The 13,094-nt window shown below is 60.8% G+C and overlaps 2 protein-coding genes across 2 annotated transcripts in view; one reads left to right on the forward strand and one right to left on the reverse strand.

Annotated features, from left to right (window-relative positions):
- Positions 1–309: 309 nt before the first annotated feature.
- Positions 310–9,376, forward strand: RNPEP (arginyl aminopeptidase). Its single transcript, XM_068419444.1, has 11 exons — positions 310–714; positions 1,278–1,418; positions 2,937–3,085; positions 3,677–3,793; positions 3,890–4,125; positions 5,106–5,219; positions 5,460–5,572; positions 5,879–5,987; positions 7,077–7,301; positions 7,937–8,079; positions 9,111–9,376. Exons 1-11 carry the CDS (start codon positions 310–312, stop codon positions 9,273–9,275), a joined length of 1,917 nt encoding a protein of 638 aa, XP_068275545.1. The 3' UTR covers positions 9,276–9,376.
- A 2,604-nt stretch (positions 9,377–11,980) lies between these two features.
- The window catches only part of LZTR1 (leucine zipper like post translational regulator 1), a 41,940-nt gene continuing 40,826 nt past the window's right edge, over positions 11,981–13,094 (reverse strand). Inside the window, exon 20 of the mRNA XM_068419223.1 lies at positions 11,981–12,785. Within this exon, the coding sequence (XP_068275324.1) occupies positions 12,669–12,785 (117 nt within the window). The 3' untranslated portion in view covers positions 11,981–12,668. The remainder of the gene's footprint in view (positions 12,786–13,094) is intronic.

Below are 13,094 nucleotides of genomic sequence, written 5' to 3' on the forward strand. Positions count from 1 at the left end.
CCTCCCATGGAGCCCCTCTCGGATTCCCCACGGACACCCCTGCCCCATGGATGACCCCCCATGATTCCCTTGATCCATAGATCCCCCCCATATCCCCCATGTGTCCCCCCATAGATCCCCCCTCCGATCCCCCCGTGTGTCCCCCCATAGATCCCCCCCATATCCCTCCCCCATGTGTCCCCCCCACGGATCCCCCCTCCAAGTCCCCCCCCCGCCCCAGGGACCCCCCGCCCCCTTCCCCTCGCGGCCCCGCCCCCTGCCGGTCAGGCCTCGCCCCCTGTCGGTCTGGCCCCGCCCCCGGCAGCGGCCATGGCGGCGGCGGGACCGGACGCGGCCTCGGCGAGCAGCGCGGGCGCGTGGGCGCTGCGGCACCTGCACCTCGAGCTGCGCGTGGCCTTCGCGGCGGGGGGGCGCGCGGGGCGGCTGCGCGGGACGGCGCGGCTCGAGCTGCGCTGCGCGCGCGAGGGCGCGGGGCCGCTGCGGCTGGACGCGCACCCCAGCGTGGCCGTGCGGCGCGCGGCGCTCCTGGGGGGCACCGGCGACACGGGGGAGAGCGGGGCACCCCCCGGGGCACCCTCCTGGACGCCGCTGCCCGTCGAGAGCCGCCCCTTCGCCAGCTACGGCAGCGCCCTGCACATCGCCCTGCCCCGGCCCCCGCGCGCCGGGCAGAGCCTCACCGTCGAGATCGACTATGAGGCGGGCGAGGGGCCCGGGGTGAGCCGGGGGGGGGACGGGGGGAGCTGGGGGGGCCCGGGGTGAGCCGGGGGGAGCTGAGGGGACGCGGGGGGAGAGCCGAGATGGACGGGAGGAGCTGGGGGAATGAGGGGAGCCGGGGGGGGACGGGGGAGAACTGAGGGGAGGGCGGGGAGACAGGGGGGGAGCTAGGGGGAGCCGAGGGACAAGGTGGGGAGCTGAGGGGGTGAGGGAAGCCAGAGACACGGGCTGAGCCAGGGGGACAAGAGGAACTGGGGGGACAAGAGGAACTGGGGGGACGCCGAGGGGAGGTGGGGAGCCAGGGGGACAGCAGGGAGCCAGGGGGGACTGGGGAGCCAAGGGGATGGGGAAGGAGCCATGGGGAAGGAGCCACGATGATTGGGGACTAGAGAGCAGAGGGGATGGGGGAGCTGAGGGGACACCAGGCCTGGGGCAGGCAGAGCCCCTCCCGGTTCTCCCCCTGGGGAGAAGCCCCTTCCCGGCTCCATCAGCAGAGAGCACCCATGGGCGAGGAGCCAGGGCCGCCCCTCACCCGGGGTCTCTCCCCTCCCTCCCTCCCCCAGGTGTGCTGGCTCGCTCCCGAGCAGACGGCGGGGAAGCAGAAGCCCTACATGTACACGCAAGGCCAGGCCGTCCTCAACAGGTCCTTCTTCCCCTGCTTCGACACCCCCTCGGTCAAATGCACGTATTCGGCCACGGTGAAGGTAAGCGGCGGCCCCGGGAGCACGCAGGGGTGCAGACCCAGCCGGTCCCCTCACGCGTAGTGGGAGCAAAACCCTCTGCCAGTTTGCGAAGTCTGCTCACGGGGAAGCTGCTGGCTCCCTTGTAGGGTGTGCCAGAACATTGGGGCGTCACAAGTGACACCACCCAGGCCTCTGTGCAGCGCCAGCACGTTGGAGGTGACACTATCACACTCGCTTCAGATCTTCCACCACAGGCCCCCAGCAGAGAAGGCACTGAGAAGTAATTCATTTATACTCCTATTTTTCTCTTATATTCATCTGTAGATGAATACAAGCAGACCCCCGTGGTCCTCTTGCTTCTCCTGAAGCTGAAAGCTCCGTCCTGCTGCAAGCTCTTCTCCCCCAGTGGGAGGTGGCCGAAATAGTGCTTGATGACAGAACATCAGCGAACTGTTGGGATCAGCTCGGTGTTTAAACCTCCCTGCTCGCCTCGTGCTGCTGCATTTGTCTAATTCCTCTAATTATCACAAAAAACCCTGGTTTTGCCCCGTAGCAGCCCGAGGGCAGCGGGATGCCTGCTCTTGGCGTGTGTCACAGCGGGAGGGTGACTGGGACGAGCTGAGTTCAGGGGAACACAGCTGGAGGAGGGGGATGACACTGGGCGACACTGGGTCCTTGTGGTGGTGCCGGGGCTGCTGGGCTTCCAGGATGGAAGGGGCAGCCTCCGGGCCCCGGGTTTAGTACAAAAATGGGACTAAATAATCCAAATTCCCTCTGTGTGTACGAGCGGTCACATGGTGGCACCGGCACTGGGCCGCCCCGGCGTGCCGGCCTGCTGCGGGTGAGGGAAACCGCTTACCGGTGTGACACCGAGCCAAGGCTGATGGCACGCGGTGGTAGTAGCTGGCGATGCCAGAATTTATTTGCTCTAATTTCCACTCTTAAAGCTTCATTCAGCGTCCAACCCCCCCGAAGGGTGAGCGCGGGGCTCAGCTGTCATAGAGCCCCGACGTGATGCTCTGTAACATTATTCCCCGCAGCACCACGGGGGTTTGCCCCGCGGTTGGAAGGGGAGAGACCAGATCAGTCTGCCAGGGCACAGCTCAGGCTGGTGGATCAGCCGTGGTTTCTACCTTGACTTGAGAACAGGAAAAACGAGCTGTTGTGTAAGAACTGGGAGGCGACGCAGCGCCTGAAGGAGCTGCATCCTTTGCCCCTTCAGCACCTGCAGCTGCAGCATTTCTTTATCTCGCTGGCACCTCGCACGGCAGCTCCGGGTGTCCTGGTGTTGCACCCAGCCGGTGGTGGAGCCCGAGTGCCGAGTGATGCTGTGGCAGGGATGCAGCTGTGATCCCGAGCTGGAGCTCGGGGCGTTACTGCTCTGCTCTGCGCCCCAAAACCTGCAGTGCCCACGGACCAGGCCACCTTCAGCGTGCTGGGACGTGTTCACCATCGGACATCGCGGTGTCCCGCCTGGGTTAGCCGACATCCCACTCTGTACGTTACGGATCTAATAGATGTTTTCATCTACGTGTCCAGGTCCCCGAGGGTTTCACGGCTGTGATGGGTGCCACGAGCTGGGAGAAGCAGGAGGATAACACCTTCGTCTTCAAGATGTCCCAGCCCATCCCCTCCTACCTGATCGCTCTGGCTGTCGGGGACATTGTGTCTGCGGACGTTGGCCCAAGGTAAGTGGCTCTAGAGGAGACCTGAGAGTTAAGACCCGGCCGTGGGAGCTGCACGGTGAAGCTCCCGTCCCGTGGCCGCTGCCTCTCCCTGCACCGCTGGGCTCCGGAGAGCCGGCAGGCGCGGAGACACCGGCCATAAGCATGACCCGGTCGGTCCCCTCTGTCCTGTGCACGTGGTGCTGCGTCATCAGACCGCGGGCTGTGCCGGGTGAGGGGGCTTCTTGCTCTCGAGAGTGAGGAGGAGCCTCGATGCCGGGTCCCCTCACCCTCAGGGGTGTCCGTGGCTCTGCTCGTTTCACGCCTGTGCATGCGGATGAGAGCAGCGGGTCCCCGTTCACGGAGGGTCCCACGTCTCTTCCCCAGGCCGGTGGTTCGTTCGGGTTCCCGATTGTCACAGGAGCCGTATAAAAGCCCTTTGACATTCAGACAAGGAAAGAAATTACAGCACTTTGCACTGTCAGGCTCATTAGCTTCCTTTATCAGCAGGTTTTTAGTTTGCTGTGGAATAAACACGTGTGGTTTTTGTCTGATGAAGCAATCGGGTAAAAGTCCGCTAATGGTTCAAACTTCCTCTTCTACACGCTTGGCCAGGAGCCGTGTCTGGGCCGAGCCCTGCCTGATCGAGGCTGCGAAGAAGGAGTACGATGGGGTCATTGAGGAGTTCCTGATGGTTGGAGAGAAGCTCTTTGGACCTTATGTCTGGGGCAGGTACGGCCTCCTGTTCCCAAGGGGCTCCCTCCATTCCCAGCCGTGTCCGCAGGAGGAGGTGGGGCTCACCCAGGCCCTCTGGCTCTTCCCTGGCAGGTACGACGTCCTGTTCATGCCGCCCTCCTTCCCCTTCGGCGGGATGGAGAACCCCTGCCTCACCTTTGTGACGCCCTGCCTGCTGGCCGGGGACCGCTCGCTGGTGGACGTCATCATCCACGAGATCTCCCACAGCTGGTTTGGCAACCTGGTCACCAACGCCACGTGGGGCGAGTTTTGGCTCAATGAGGGCTTCACCATGTACGCCCAGAGGCGCATTTCCACCGAGGTCTATGGTGCGTGGCCTTGCCTGGCCATGAATCACAGACTGGTTTGGGTTGGAAGGGACCTCAAAGCTCAGCTAGTTCCAACCCCCCTGCCAGGGGCAGGGACACCTTCCACCAGACCAGGTTGCTCCAAGCCCCATCCAACCTGGCCTTGAACACTGCCAGGGAGGGGGCAGCCACAGCTTCTCTGGGCGACCTGGGCCAGGGTCTCACCACCCTCACAGCAAAGAATTTCTTCCCAATATCTCACCTAAATCTCCCCTCTTTCAGTTTAGAACCGTTCCCCCTCGTCCTGTCACTCCATGCCCTTGTAAAAAGTCCCTCTCCAGCCTGTCCAGGCCCCTCGGGATGACATCCCCTTCCCTCCAGCGTGTCGACCGCACCACACAGCTTGGGGTCGTCGGCAAACTCGCTGAGGTGCTGAGTCCCCGTGTGCGGCCATGCCATCGCTGGCAGGACCCATGCAGGGCCGGGGTCTGTGCACCACGGCTCAGCACATCCCTCCGAGCGCTGCGTGCGGGGCTGGAGCCTGCGCTGCATCTCAGGAGAGGTGAAGAGCAGCAGCCAGTAGCGCCCGGGGGGTTTCATGTTGGCAACAGAACCACCTTTGCTCTGAGATCAATGGATGGAGCCCTGCAGCCCTGTGCCAGGGATGTGGGCACTGTGATCTTGCCCAGCCTCTTGCTCCTGCAGCTCCTGCGGGGAGCTGATACCAGCTGCCCCGAGCTCCCCTGGTCATATCCAGCAGCTCAGGAGCTCCCAGCACCGTTTGCTGCATCCAGATAATTTTAACGGCTCTAAAATCCTCTTGCTGACTGAGGGCTGGGTGGCCGTGCCTCTCTGCAGCTCTGCCATCCCCGTGCCCCGTTTATCAGTTTCCTCCTCTCCAGCTCATACGTGAACGCCGTTTCCCTCCCATAGCAGCACCCCTCAAAGCACCCCAGGGTCTGGTTGGGGTCTCCAAACACCTTCTGCCTCTCTCTGCCCAGGTCTGGCGTACACCTGCCTGGAGGCTGCGACGGGCCGGGCCCTCCTGCGCCAGCACATGGACAACACCGGGGAGGACCATCCGCTCAACAAGCTGCGGGTGGTCATCGAGCCAGGTCTGGGGGGCGTCCCTGTCCCCTGCAGCCAGCTGGGGGGTGGTGCTGGGGGAGGAAGCCCTGCTGCTGGGGTGTTCCGTGGCTTGCGATAAACCCAGCGCTGGTGGTGGGACCCAAGGGAGACGATGGCTCCAGGAGGGACGTGGCAGGCTTGTCCCCAGCCCAGAAAGCAGAAATCTTGGCGCACGCGGGGGCTGTTTTCTTTTGCAGATGGTTCCTGAGGGTTTTCCCTTTTTCTAGGGGTCAATCCAGAGGACACGTACAACGAAACGCCCTACGAGAAGGGGTACTGCTTCGTGAGCTACTTGGCCCATCTCGTGGGGGACCAGAGCAAGTTCGATGCCTTCCTCCAGGTCGGTATGGGGAGGTGCCAGGTGGAGGTACCCTGCGGGTGGGAGGGCAGGGCACAGCGGGACCCTGGGAGGGACAGGCTGAGCAGGGGGGCTGGGGAGAGGAAGAGGAGGTGGGAAATGGAGATATTCACGTTGTGGCAACGCTCAGGTGTCCCGGGGGATGCAGGGGGCTGGGCAGAGCTTGGGGCGGGGAGCGCGGGCCGGCGTAGGCTCAGCAACGCTGAGGCCCTGTGAGATGGAGCGTGGGGACGGCTGGGCAGAGCTGGGGTGAGCACATGTGGCATCACGCCCCGGTCATCCCCACAGGCCTACGTGAACCGGTTCAAGTTCCAGAGCATCACAGCAGATGACACCCTCGGTTTCTTCCTGGAGTACTTCCCGGAGCTGAAGGAGAAAGGCGTGGACTCCATCCCAGGTCAGCGCGGTGCGGCAGGCAGGGGACCGGGGCGCCGCTTTGCCAACCAGCACCCCGTGGGTGTCGGAGCCGTCCCGTGTCCCGTGCAGGCCCCGTGTGCGTTGGTTTGTGGGTTTTACTGGAGACACTGTTGGCGTCACTGGCCTTGGCTGCGAGGGCGGCAGCGGCGCTGGCCAGGCCAGGGTCAGGCACTGACCTGGGCTCGGGCACGCGCCTGCTCAGCCTTGTTTAGAATCACAGAATCGTTTTGGTTGGAAAGGACCTTTGAGATCACTGAGTCCAACCATTAACCCAGCACTGCCAAGGCCACCACTAACCCATGTCCCTCAGCACCACATCTACACGGCTTTTAAATCCCCCCAGGGATGGGGACTCCACCACCGCCCTGGGCAGCCTGTTCCACTGCTTGACAACGCTTTCGGGGAAGAAATTGTCCCTGATCTCCAATCTAAACCTGCCCTGGTGCAACTTGAGGCCGTTTCCTCTCGTCCCATCACTTGTTACCTGGGAGAAGAGACCAACCCCCACCCTGCTACACCCTCCTTTCAGGCAGTTGTAGAGAGCGAGAAGGTCTCCCCTCAGCCTCCTTTTCTCCAGACCAAACACCCCCAGGTCCCTCAGCTGCTCCACATCACACTTGTGCTCCAGACCTGATTTTTTTTCCACCCAGTCCATGCTCTGCGTTCAGGTGCTGTTTCGTGGGGTTCCCCATGGACAGCTGAGCCTGGCAACTCTCCAGCACCAGGATATGAGCGTTTGCTGGTGGAGCCACTGGTGAACACTGGGATCAGGCTCAGCTGGTGCCCCCAGCTCAGCTCAGCCTTGCTGCAGAGCCAGGCTTGGCAGGAGCTTACTGTGCCGGAGCTGGCTCGTCTTGCCGGCCGCGGTGGGGCTGTTACTGCACAAGCACGCACCAAGCTCAGGGTGGCTTAATGGCCTCACCTCGTTAGTCTCTGCTCGTCACCATCCCTGGGCAGGTTTGCTGGCGCTGGGGACGCCCTGGGAGAAGGCAGCAGGATGTCTGGGCAGCAGCACCCAGTGCAGGGTTCAGCAAACCCATCCCAGCTCTCCCTCCCTTCCTCCCCGCAGGCTTTGAGTTCGACCGCTGGCTGAACACGCCGGGCTGGCCCCCGTACCTGCCTGACCTCTCGCCTGGGGAGCAGCTGATGAAGCCGGCAGAGGAGCTGGCAGAGCTCTGGGCAGCCGATGGCTTGAACATGGCGGCGATCGAAGCTGTGGACATCACGGCCTGGAGGACGTACCAGCTGGTCTACTTCCTGGATCAGGTCCTACAGAAATCCCCCCTGCCAGAAGGTGAGGGACAAGGTCACCTCCTGGGGCTCCAGGGCACAGGGGAGACGTGGTGTGACGTGCCCCAGTCCAGCCAGTTGGCCGGGGATGTGAGGACACGTCAGTGGGACGCGTGGGTGCACGGCCATCAGCCCGTCCCCGCTGCGGCCCAGCAGTGCGGCTCCTGGTGTCCGGGAAGCCTCAATTGCTGTGGTGGGGAGTGGAGAGCTGGGGGAAGCGTGTCCCCAGCCATATGGGGACATGTGCAGTGGCAGGGAGGGGCCCTGCTGTCCCCAGGCTGGCTCAGCTGGGCTGTCACCTCCTCGTGTCACCTCCCCTCTCCTTGCAGTCTTTGCTGAGGGACCTCCCTGCCCTTCATGCTGGCATCCCAAGCCACCAGGCACGTGGCTCTGCAGGGCTGCCCGGCCCCAGGAGGCCCCACGCAGGCACCCTCCTGCCCGGAGCCAGCGAGTGCCTGGGCTGCTCCCAGGGCTGGGGGTGCTGGGAGGCTTGGGGAGGGTCCAGGGCCAGCCTGTGGCTGGGAGGATCCTGGAGGATTTGGGGCACAGCCAGGGTGGGCTCGCAGGGTCCCCTCGGAGCAGGGGCTGGGAGCTGGAGGCAGAGCCCCCGCGGCGGCGGTGACGATCCCGCTCTTGCAGGCAATGTGGAAAGGCTGAGCAAGACATACCCCAAGATCTCTGAGGCCCAGAACGCCGAGCTGCGACTCCGCTGGTGCCAGATTGTCCTCAAGAACAACCTGGAGGCTGAGTACAGCAAGGTCAAGGACTTCCTCCACAGCCAGGTTTGTCTCTGGGCAGCGGTGGCTGTGCCTGGCAGCGGGCCATTGGGGCAGAGATGGGCAGGGGGCACAGGACCCTCTATGCTAGAGGGCCAGGGGGTGACTCTTGCTCTTGATAGACCCACAGACTGGTTTGGGTTGGAAGGGACCCCGAAGACCATCTAGTTCCAACCCCCCTGCCACGGGCAGGGACACCTTCCACTAGACCAGGTTGTTCCAAGCCCCATCCAACCTGGCCTTGAACACTGCCAGGGAGGGGGCAGCCACAGCTTCTCTGGGCAACCTGGGCCAGGGTCTCACCACCCTCATTGTACATTTCTTCCTTATGTCTTAGAAGCCTCCTTTATACGTGGAAAGGTCTCCCCGGAGCCTTCTCCTCTCCAGGCTGAACAGCCCCAGCTCTCTCAGCCTGTCTCCAGAGCAGAGGGGCTCCAGCCCTCTGAGCATTTCAGTGGCCTCCTCTGGACCCACTGCAACAGCTCCGTGTCTGTCCTGCACTGGGGGCCCCAGAGCTGGACGCAGCACTGCAGGGGGGGTCTCACCAGAGTAGAGGGGCAGAATCCCCTGCCTCAACCTGCTGGCCATGCTTCTGCTGCAGCCCAGGATACGGTTGGCCCTCCGGGCTGTGAGCGCATGTTGCCAGCTCGTCTCCACTTTGCCACCCACCATCACCCCCAAGCTCTTCCCCTCAGGGCTGCTCTCAACCCATTCTCTGCCCAGCCTGTATTTGTGCTTGGGATTGCCCTGACCCACGTGCAGGACCTTGCACTTGGCTTTGTTGAACTTAAAGAGCTTCTCGTGGGACCACTCCTTTTCCAAGGTCAAGGTCTTCTCCCCTCTCCAGGTGCCACCGGGCCAAGGGATGCCCACGGCAGCATTTTCCACCCTGCCCCATTCCTCTGTGCTCTCCCCCTGGCCAAGAGCAGGGCGATACTGGAGGTGGTGTGTCCTGGCAGCACGATGTGGGGCTTCTGGGGCTTCACCCCTGAAGCCAGGGAGGAGGTTGGGGGGTAACCCCGGCTCTGTCTCCGCAGGGGAAGCAGAAGTACACCCTGCCCCTCTACCGCGCCATGTGGGGCGGGTCAGAGGCCGCCCGGGCCCTGGCCATGGAGACCTTCTTGGCTACAGCCCCGCAGCTCCACGTCAACGTCCAGAACTACGTCAAGAAGATCCTGGGCTTGGAGGTGACTGAGGACTAGTGTGGCCTGGGCTCCTCCTCCTCCGCGGGCTTTCCCTCGGGCAGGCCCTCAGCCCTTTCTCCATTCCTGCACATGATTCCATATTAAAATTTGTAATTTTTTCTCTTTTCATGCTTTTTCCGTTCCCAGTGACCCATGGGCAGCCTTAACGTGACCCCCTCCTCTCCCACCAGCGGTCCCTCTCCTGGGGGGCACAGGGCTCTGCAGAGGGGCAGGCAGGGTGCCAAGCCCCACCAGAGAGCTGCCAGCAATCCAGCAGCGTCCAGCACACGGGCTCCTGCGCCTGCCCTCAGCTCGGTGCAGGCAGGAGAAGGTAAAGGCGCCCGGCCCCGCTGCGTGGCCCCGGGGGAACCCCACACGTGGTGGGGGCTAAAAGCATCTTGTAAACCTGGACCTAATGCACAGGGAGTGACTACAGCAGATTTCTGGACAGCAGCGTCATGGATGGGGGGGTCTGTGCCCCCCACGCAGTCTGATGGGCTGTTAGCCAGGAAAAGGACCCCCTCCTCCGGTGAGCAGCCACGTGCTGCCAGCAGCCAGCACCAGCCCCAACAGGGATGGAGGTGGTGCTTACTGGGATCTGCAGTTTGCTGGGATAAATCCCAGAACATGGACAATGCTGCCCGTAAAGCATGACCTGAGGGCTTTGAAAAGCTGTTGTGGGCTACATAGGGTGGAGTCTAGGAAGACAACAAAGGCAGACAGCCCCACTGGTACTTTTAGTCCTTATCAAATGCAGGAACACAAGCACACTCCCCACACTTCCAGTGCAAAACTGCCCCAAGGCCCCACTCACCCCAGTAACCCTGGGAACCCACTGGCCATAAAGGCCCCCGAGGCCACTGGCTTGAAAGGCTGCTCCAAGGAGGCAATACCGAGGACACCCCCCTGCCTCAGCAAGCACAACTAACCCCCACTGCTGCCAGGCCTGCGTCAGCAGCTCCTCCAGCACCGCCTGCTCCTGCCAGCCCTCCCCTCCTGAGATCCCTCAGGAAACATGGGGGTGCCCCGTGGGGCTGGCGGGGCCGTCCCTTTTGGGCCGTGCATCTACATGATCACAGAATCACCCCAGACTGGTTGGGGTGGGAAGGGGCCTCTCGAGATCACCTAGCCCCACCCCCTGCCCAAGCAGGGTCACCCACAGCACGTTGCACAGGGTCGCATCCAGGCGGGTTTGAATATCTCCAGAGAAGGAGACTCCCCCCCCTCCCTGGGCAGCCTGTGCCAGGGTCTGGCACCCTCGGTGCTCTGTCACCCTCAGATCCTATGGGAAGGTTGGCCCATTCCCCCCCTCCCCGACAGCCCTGGCACTTCCCCTACCTCCTGCTCCTGAGTCCCAGCCCAACAGCAGCCCAGAGGCAAATCACAACGATGTAACAGTGCCGTCAACCACAATTTTTCAGACAATAAACTCCACCGATGCAACACAACTCTGCCCGAGCACTACGGTCACTAGAGCTGGGACTAAGCCAAAACCTCCTCCAAAGCAGATGCCAGCAGTGCCCCAGCTCGGAGGGTGCAGAGGCTGCGCTTTCCCCACAGACTAAGCTCCAAACCCCAAATGGTTCGAGAAAATGGAGTGAAAGGGGCTGGTTATGGCATGGCTGAAATCAGCCCATCCTGCCTTCCTGAGCGAAGGAGGCTGCGTGTGTTTGGGAAATGGGCGTCCTTGGGTGGATTCAGCATCGCTGAAAATAACTTGTAATATTCTTACAGGTTGTAGTGTATAATTGTTCTCTGCAGATCTTTGTTGGAACGAGTCCAGAGGAGGCCATGAAGATGCTCAGAGGGCTGGAGCCCCTCTGCTATGGAGACAGGCTGAGAGTTGGGGCTGGTCAGCCTGGAGAAGAGAAGGCTCCGGGGAGACCTTCTAGCACCTTCCAGTACCTGAAGGGGCTACAGGAAAGCTGGAGAGGGACTTTTTACAAGGGCATGGAGTGATAGGACGAGGGGTGACGGTTTTAAACTGAAAGAGGGGAGACTGAGATGAGATCTGAGGAAGAAATTCTTTGCTGTGGGGGTGGTGAGACCCTGGCCCAGGTTGCCCAGAGAAGCTGTGGCTGCCCCCTCCCTGGCAGTGTTCAAGGCCAGGTTGGATGGGGCTGGGAGCAACCTGGTCTGGTGGAAGGTGTCCCTGCCCGTGGCAGAGAGGTTAGAACTGGATGATCTTTAAGGTCCCTTCCAACCCAAACCAGTCAGTGATTCTATGATCTTCTGGTTTCCCAGGGAACATGCAGACTGTCGGTACAATTAACATGACCTATGAGGCATCTGGAAATAATCCCTCTGGTTGAAAACAAGCCCTTTACTCTCAGATACATCTGCCATGTCTGGTCTGACTCACCTGAGTAAACCATCAGCTGGGAGACAGAGCGAGTGGTCCCAAAAGCACTTCCCTTGGGTTGAATGAAATGCCCACTCTCCCCCACAGTCAGCAGCCAGGGACAGGTAAAGCTCCAGCGTGGCGAGGAGCTGGGGAGCTGCAACCAGGAGGGAACAGCAGCCGCTTCTGAACTGGCTGGGACGGGCACTCTGCCTTCATTAACCTTCCTGCAAAGGCACCAGCTAACGAAGACACTTCACACCATCAAATTAGTAACAAGATGTAGCACACTTATTTTTAACCAAGTGTCCTTCATCAGGCTCAGAGCTCTTTTTGCTTAATTTTTTCCAAAATGAAAGCCAAGTCAACCATTAAATGCCAGGAGAAGATGTTAACTCTTTATTAATAAATGGATTTAGAAAGACTTAGTGAGACAGGATTAATGGACGTGATGGTCAGCAAGGACCACTGTAACCTTCTAGTGTGACCTGCTGCAGAGCACAGGTCTGGACTTCCTGCAGCCCAACGGAGGCAGTTGCAAAAGGGTTTATCTTTTAATCCAGGCCACGGAGAGTCTCTGCAAAGCCCCGACCTCCTGGTCCGACATCAGCCTCCCTGCGAACACCACGCTCCCCGTTTCCAGTTCTGTTTTATCTCACTTCTGCTTACAGCCCCTGGCTGTGTCAGCTGAAGTTCTTGAAATAGTATTCTTTAAAGATTGTGTTTCAAAGTATTAATGACTCTCATGACTGCTTTCTTTTACAGTAATAATAAAGCAATAATGGGCTTGATCCTGAACTTAGTTACTCCCCAAAGCAAGTGGAATAAATTCATTCCTGTAACGGTTTCAATTTTACATTTGTGTAACAGAGACCAAACCCTCCTCCACAAAGGTACAAACCAAGCAAATCCATGGGAGAGCAAGTCAGCTGTCCACGCTCCTCTTGGCTCCCTGCTATATTGTGTAGACACTCTGAGCAGCTCGGTATGGAATGGTAAAAAAGAGACTCAGCTGTAAACTGGTAGGTTTTTTTTGAGGAAGAAATGCAAAGTTCGGTTCCCACAGCGTGTCATATGTCTGAGCCCAGCTCTGCGCACTGCTTGTCTGATATGTGGTTAGCTAACGACTCTATGATGTCAAGAAGGAGGAGCTGACTCAGGGAGCGGAGATTTGGCAACTTGGAGACCTTCAAGGGAAAAGAAAAACAGAACAGAAAAAAAAACCAGAAAGAAATTAACCCCCTCCCCAAATCACAGCTGCTGTATCACCGTTTTACCCCTGCCACCCCACGTGAAACAGGCAGGTCAGGCGAGTCAAAGGCTGGGCACGTACGGCGTGAAATCAGTCGCAGAGCTGGGCTGCAGAGATGGCCCACAGAGGATGGCCCGCGGGGCTCCGGTCGTGCCTCCCTGCGCGTACAGCCCGATCTCAGACCGCTGCACGGAGGGGATGGGAACGGAGAGCGGCAGGAACGCTGACCCCAGCACTGCCTCGC

Source organism: Nyctibius grandis, chromosome 27, assembly GCF_013368605.1.
Source record: "Nyctibius grandis isolate bNycGra1 chromosome 27, bNycGra1.pri, whole genome shotgun sequence".
Taxonomy (NCBI): domain Eukaryota; kingdom Metazoa; phylum Chordata; class Aves; order Nyctibiiformes; family Nyctibiidae; genus Nyctibius; species Nyctibius grandis.

Coding starts and splice junctions, on each gene's coding strand:
- RNPEP (XM_068419444.1), top strand. CDS start 310: ATGGCGGCGGCGGGACCGGACGCGGCCTCGGCGAGCAGCGCGGGCGCG. Junction 5,220..5,459: donor GCGGGTGGTCATCGAGCCAG/GTCTGGGGGGCG, acceptor CCCTTTTTCTAG/GGGTCAATCCAGAGGACACG. Junction 7,302..7,936: donor GAAATCCCCCCTGCCAGAAG/GTGAGGGACAAG, acceptor CCGCTCTTGCAG/GCAATGTGGAAAGGCTGAGC.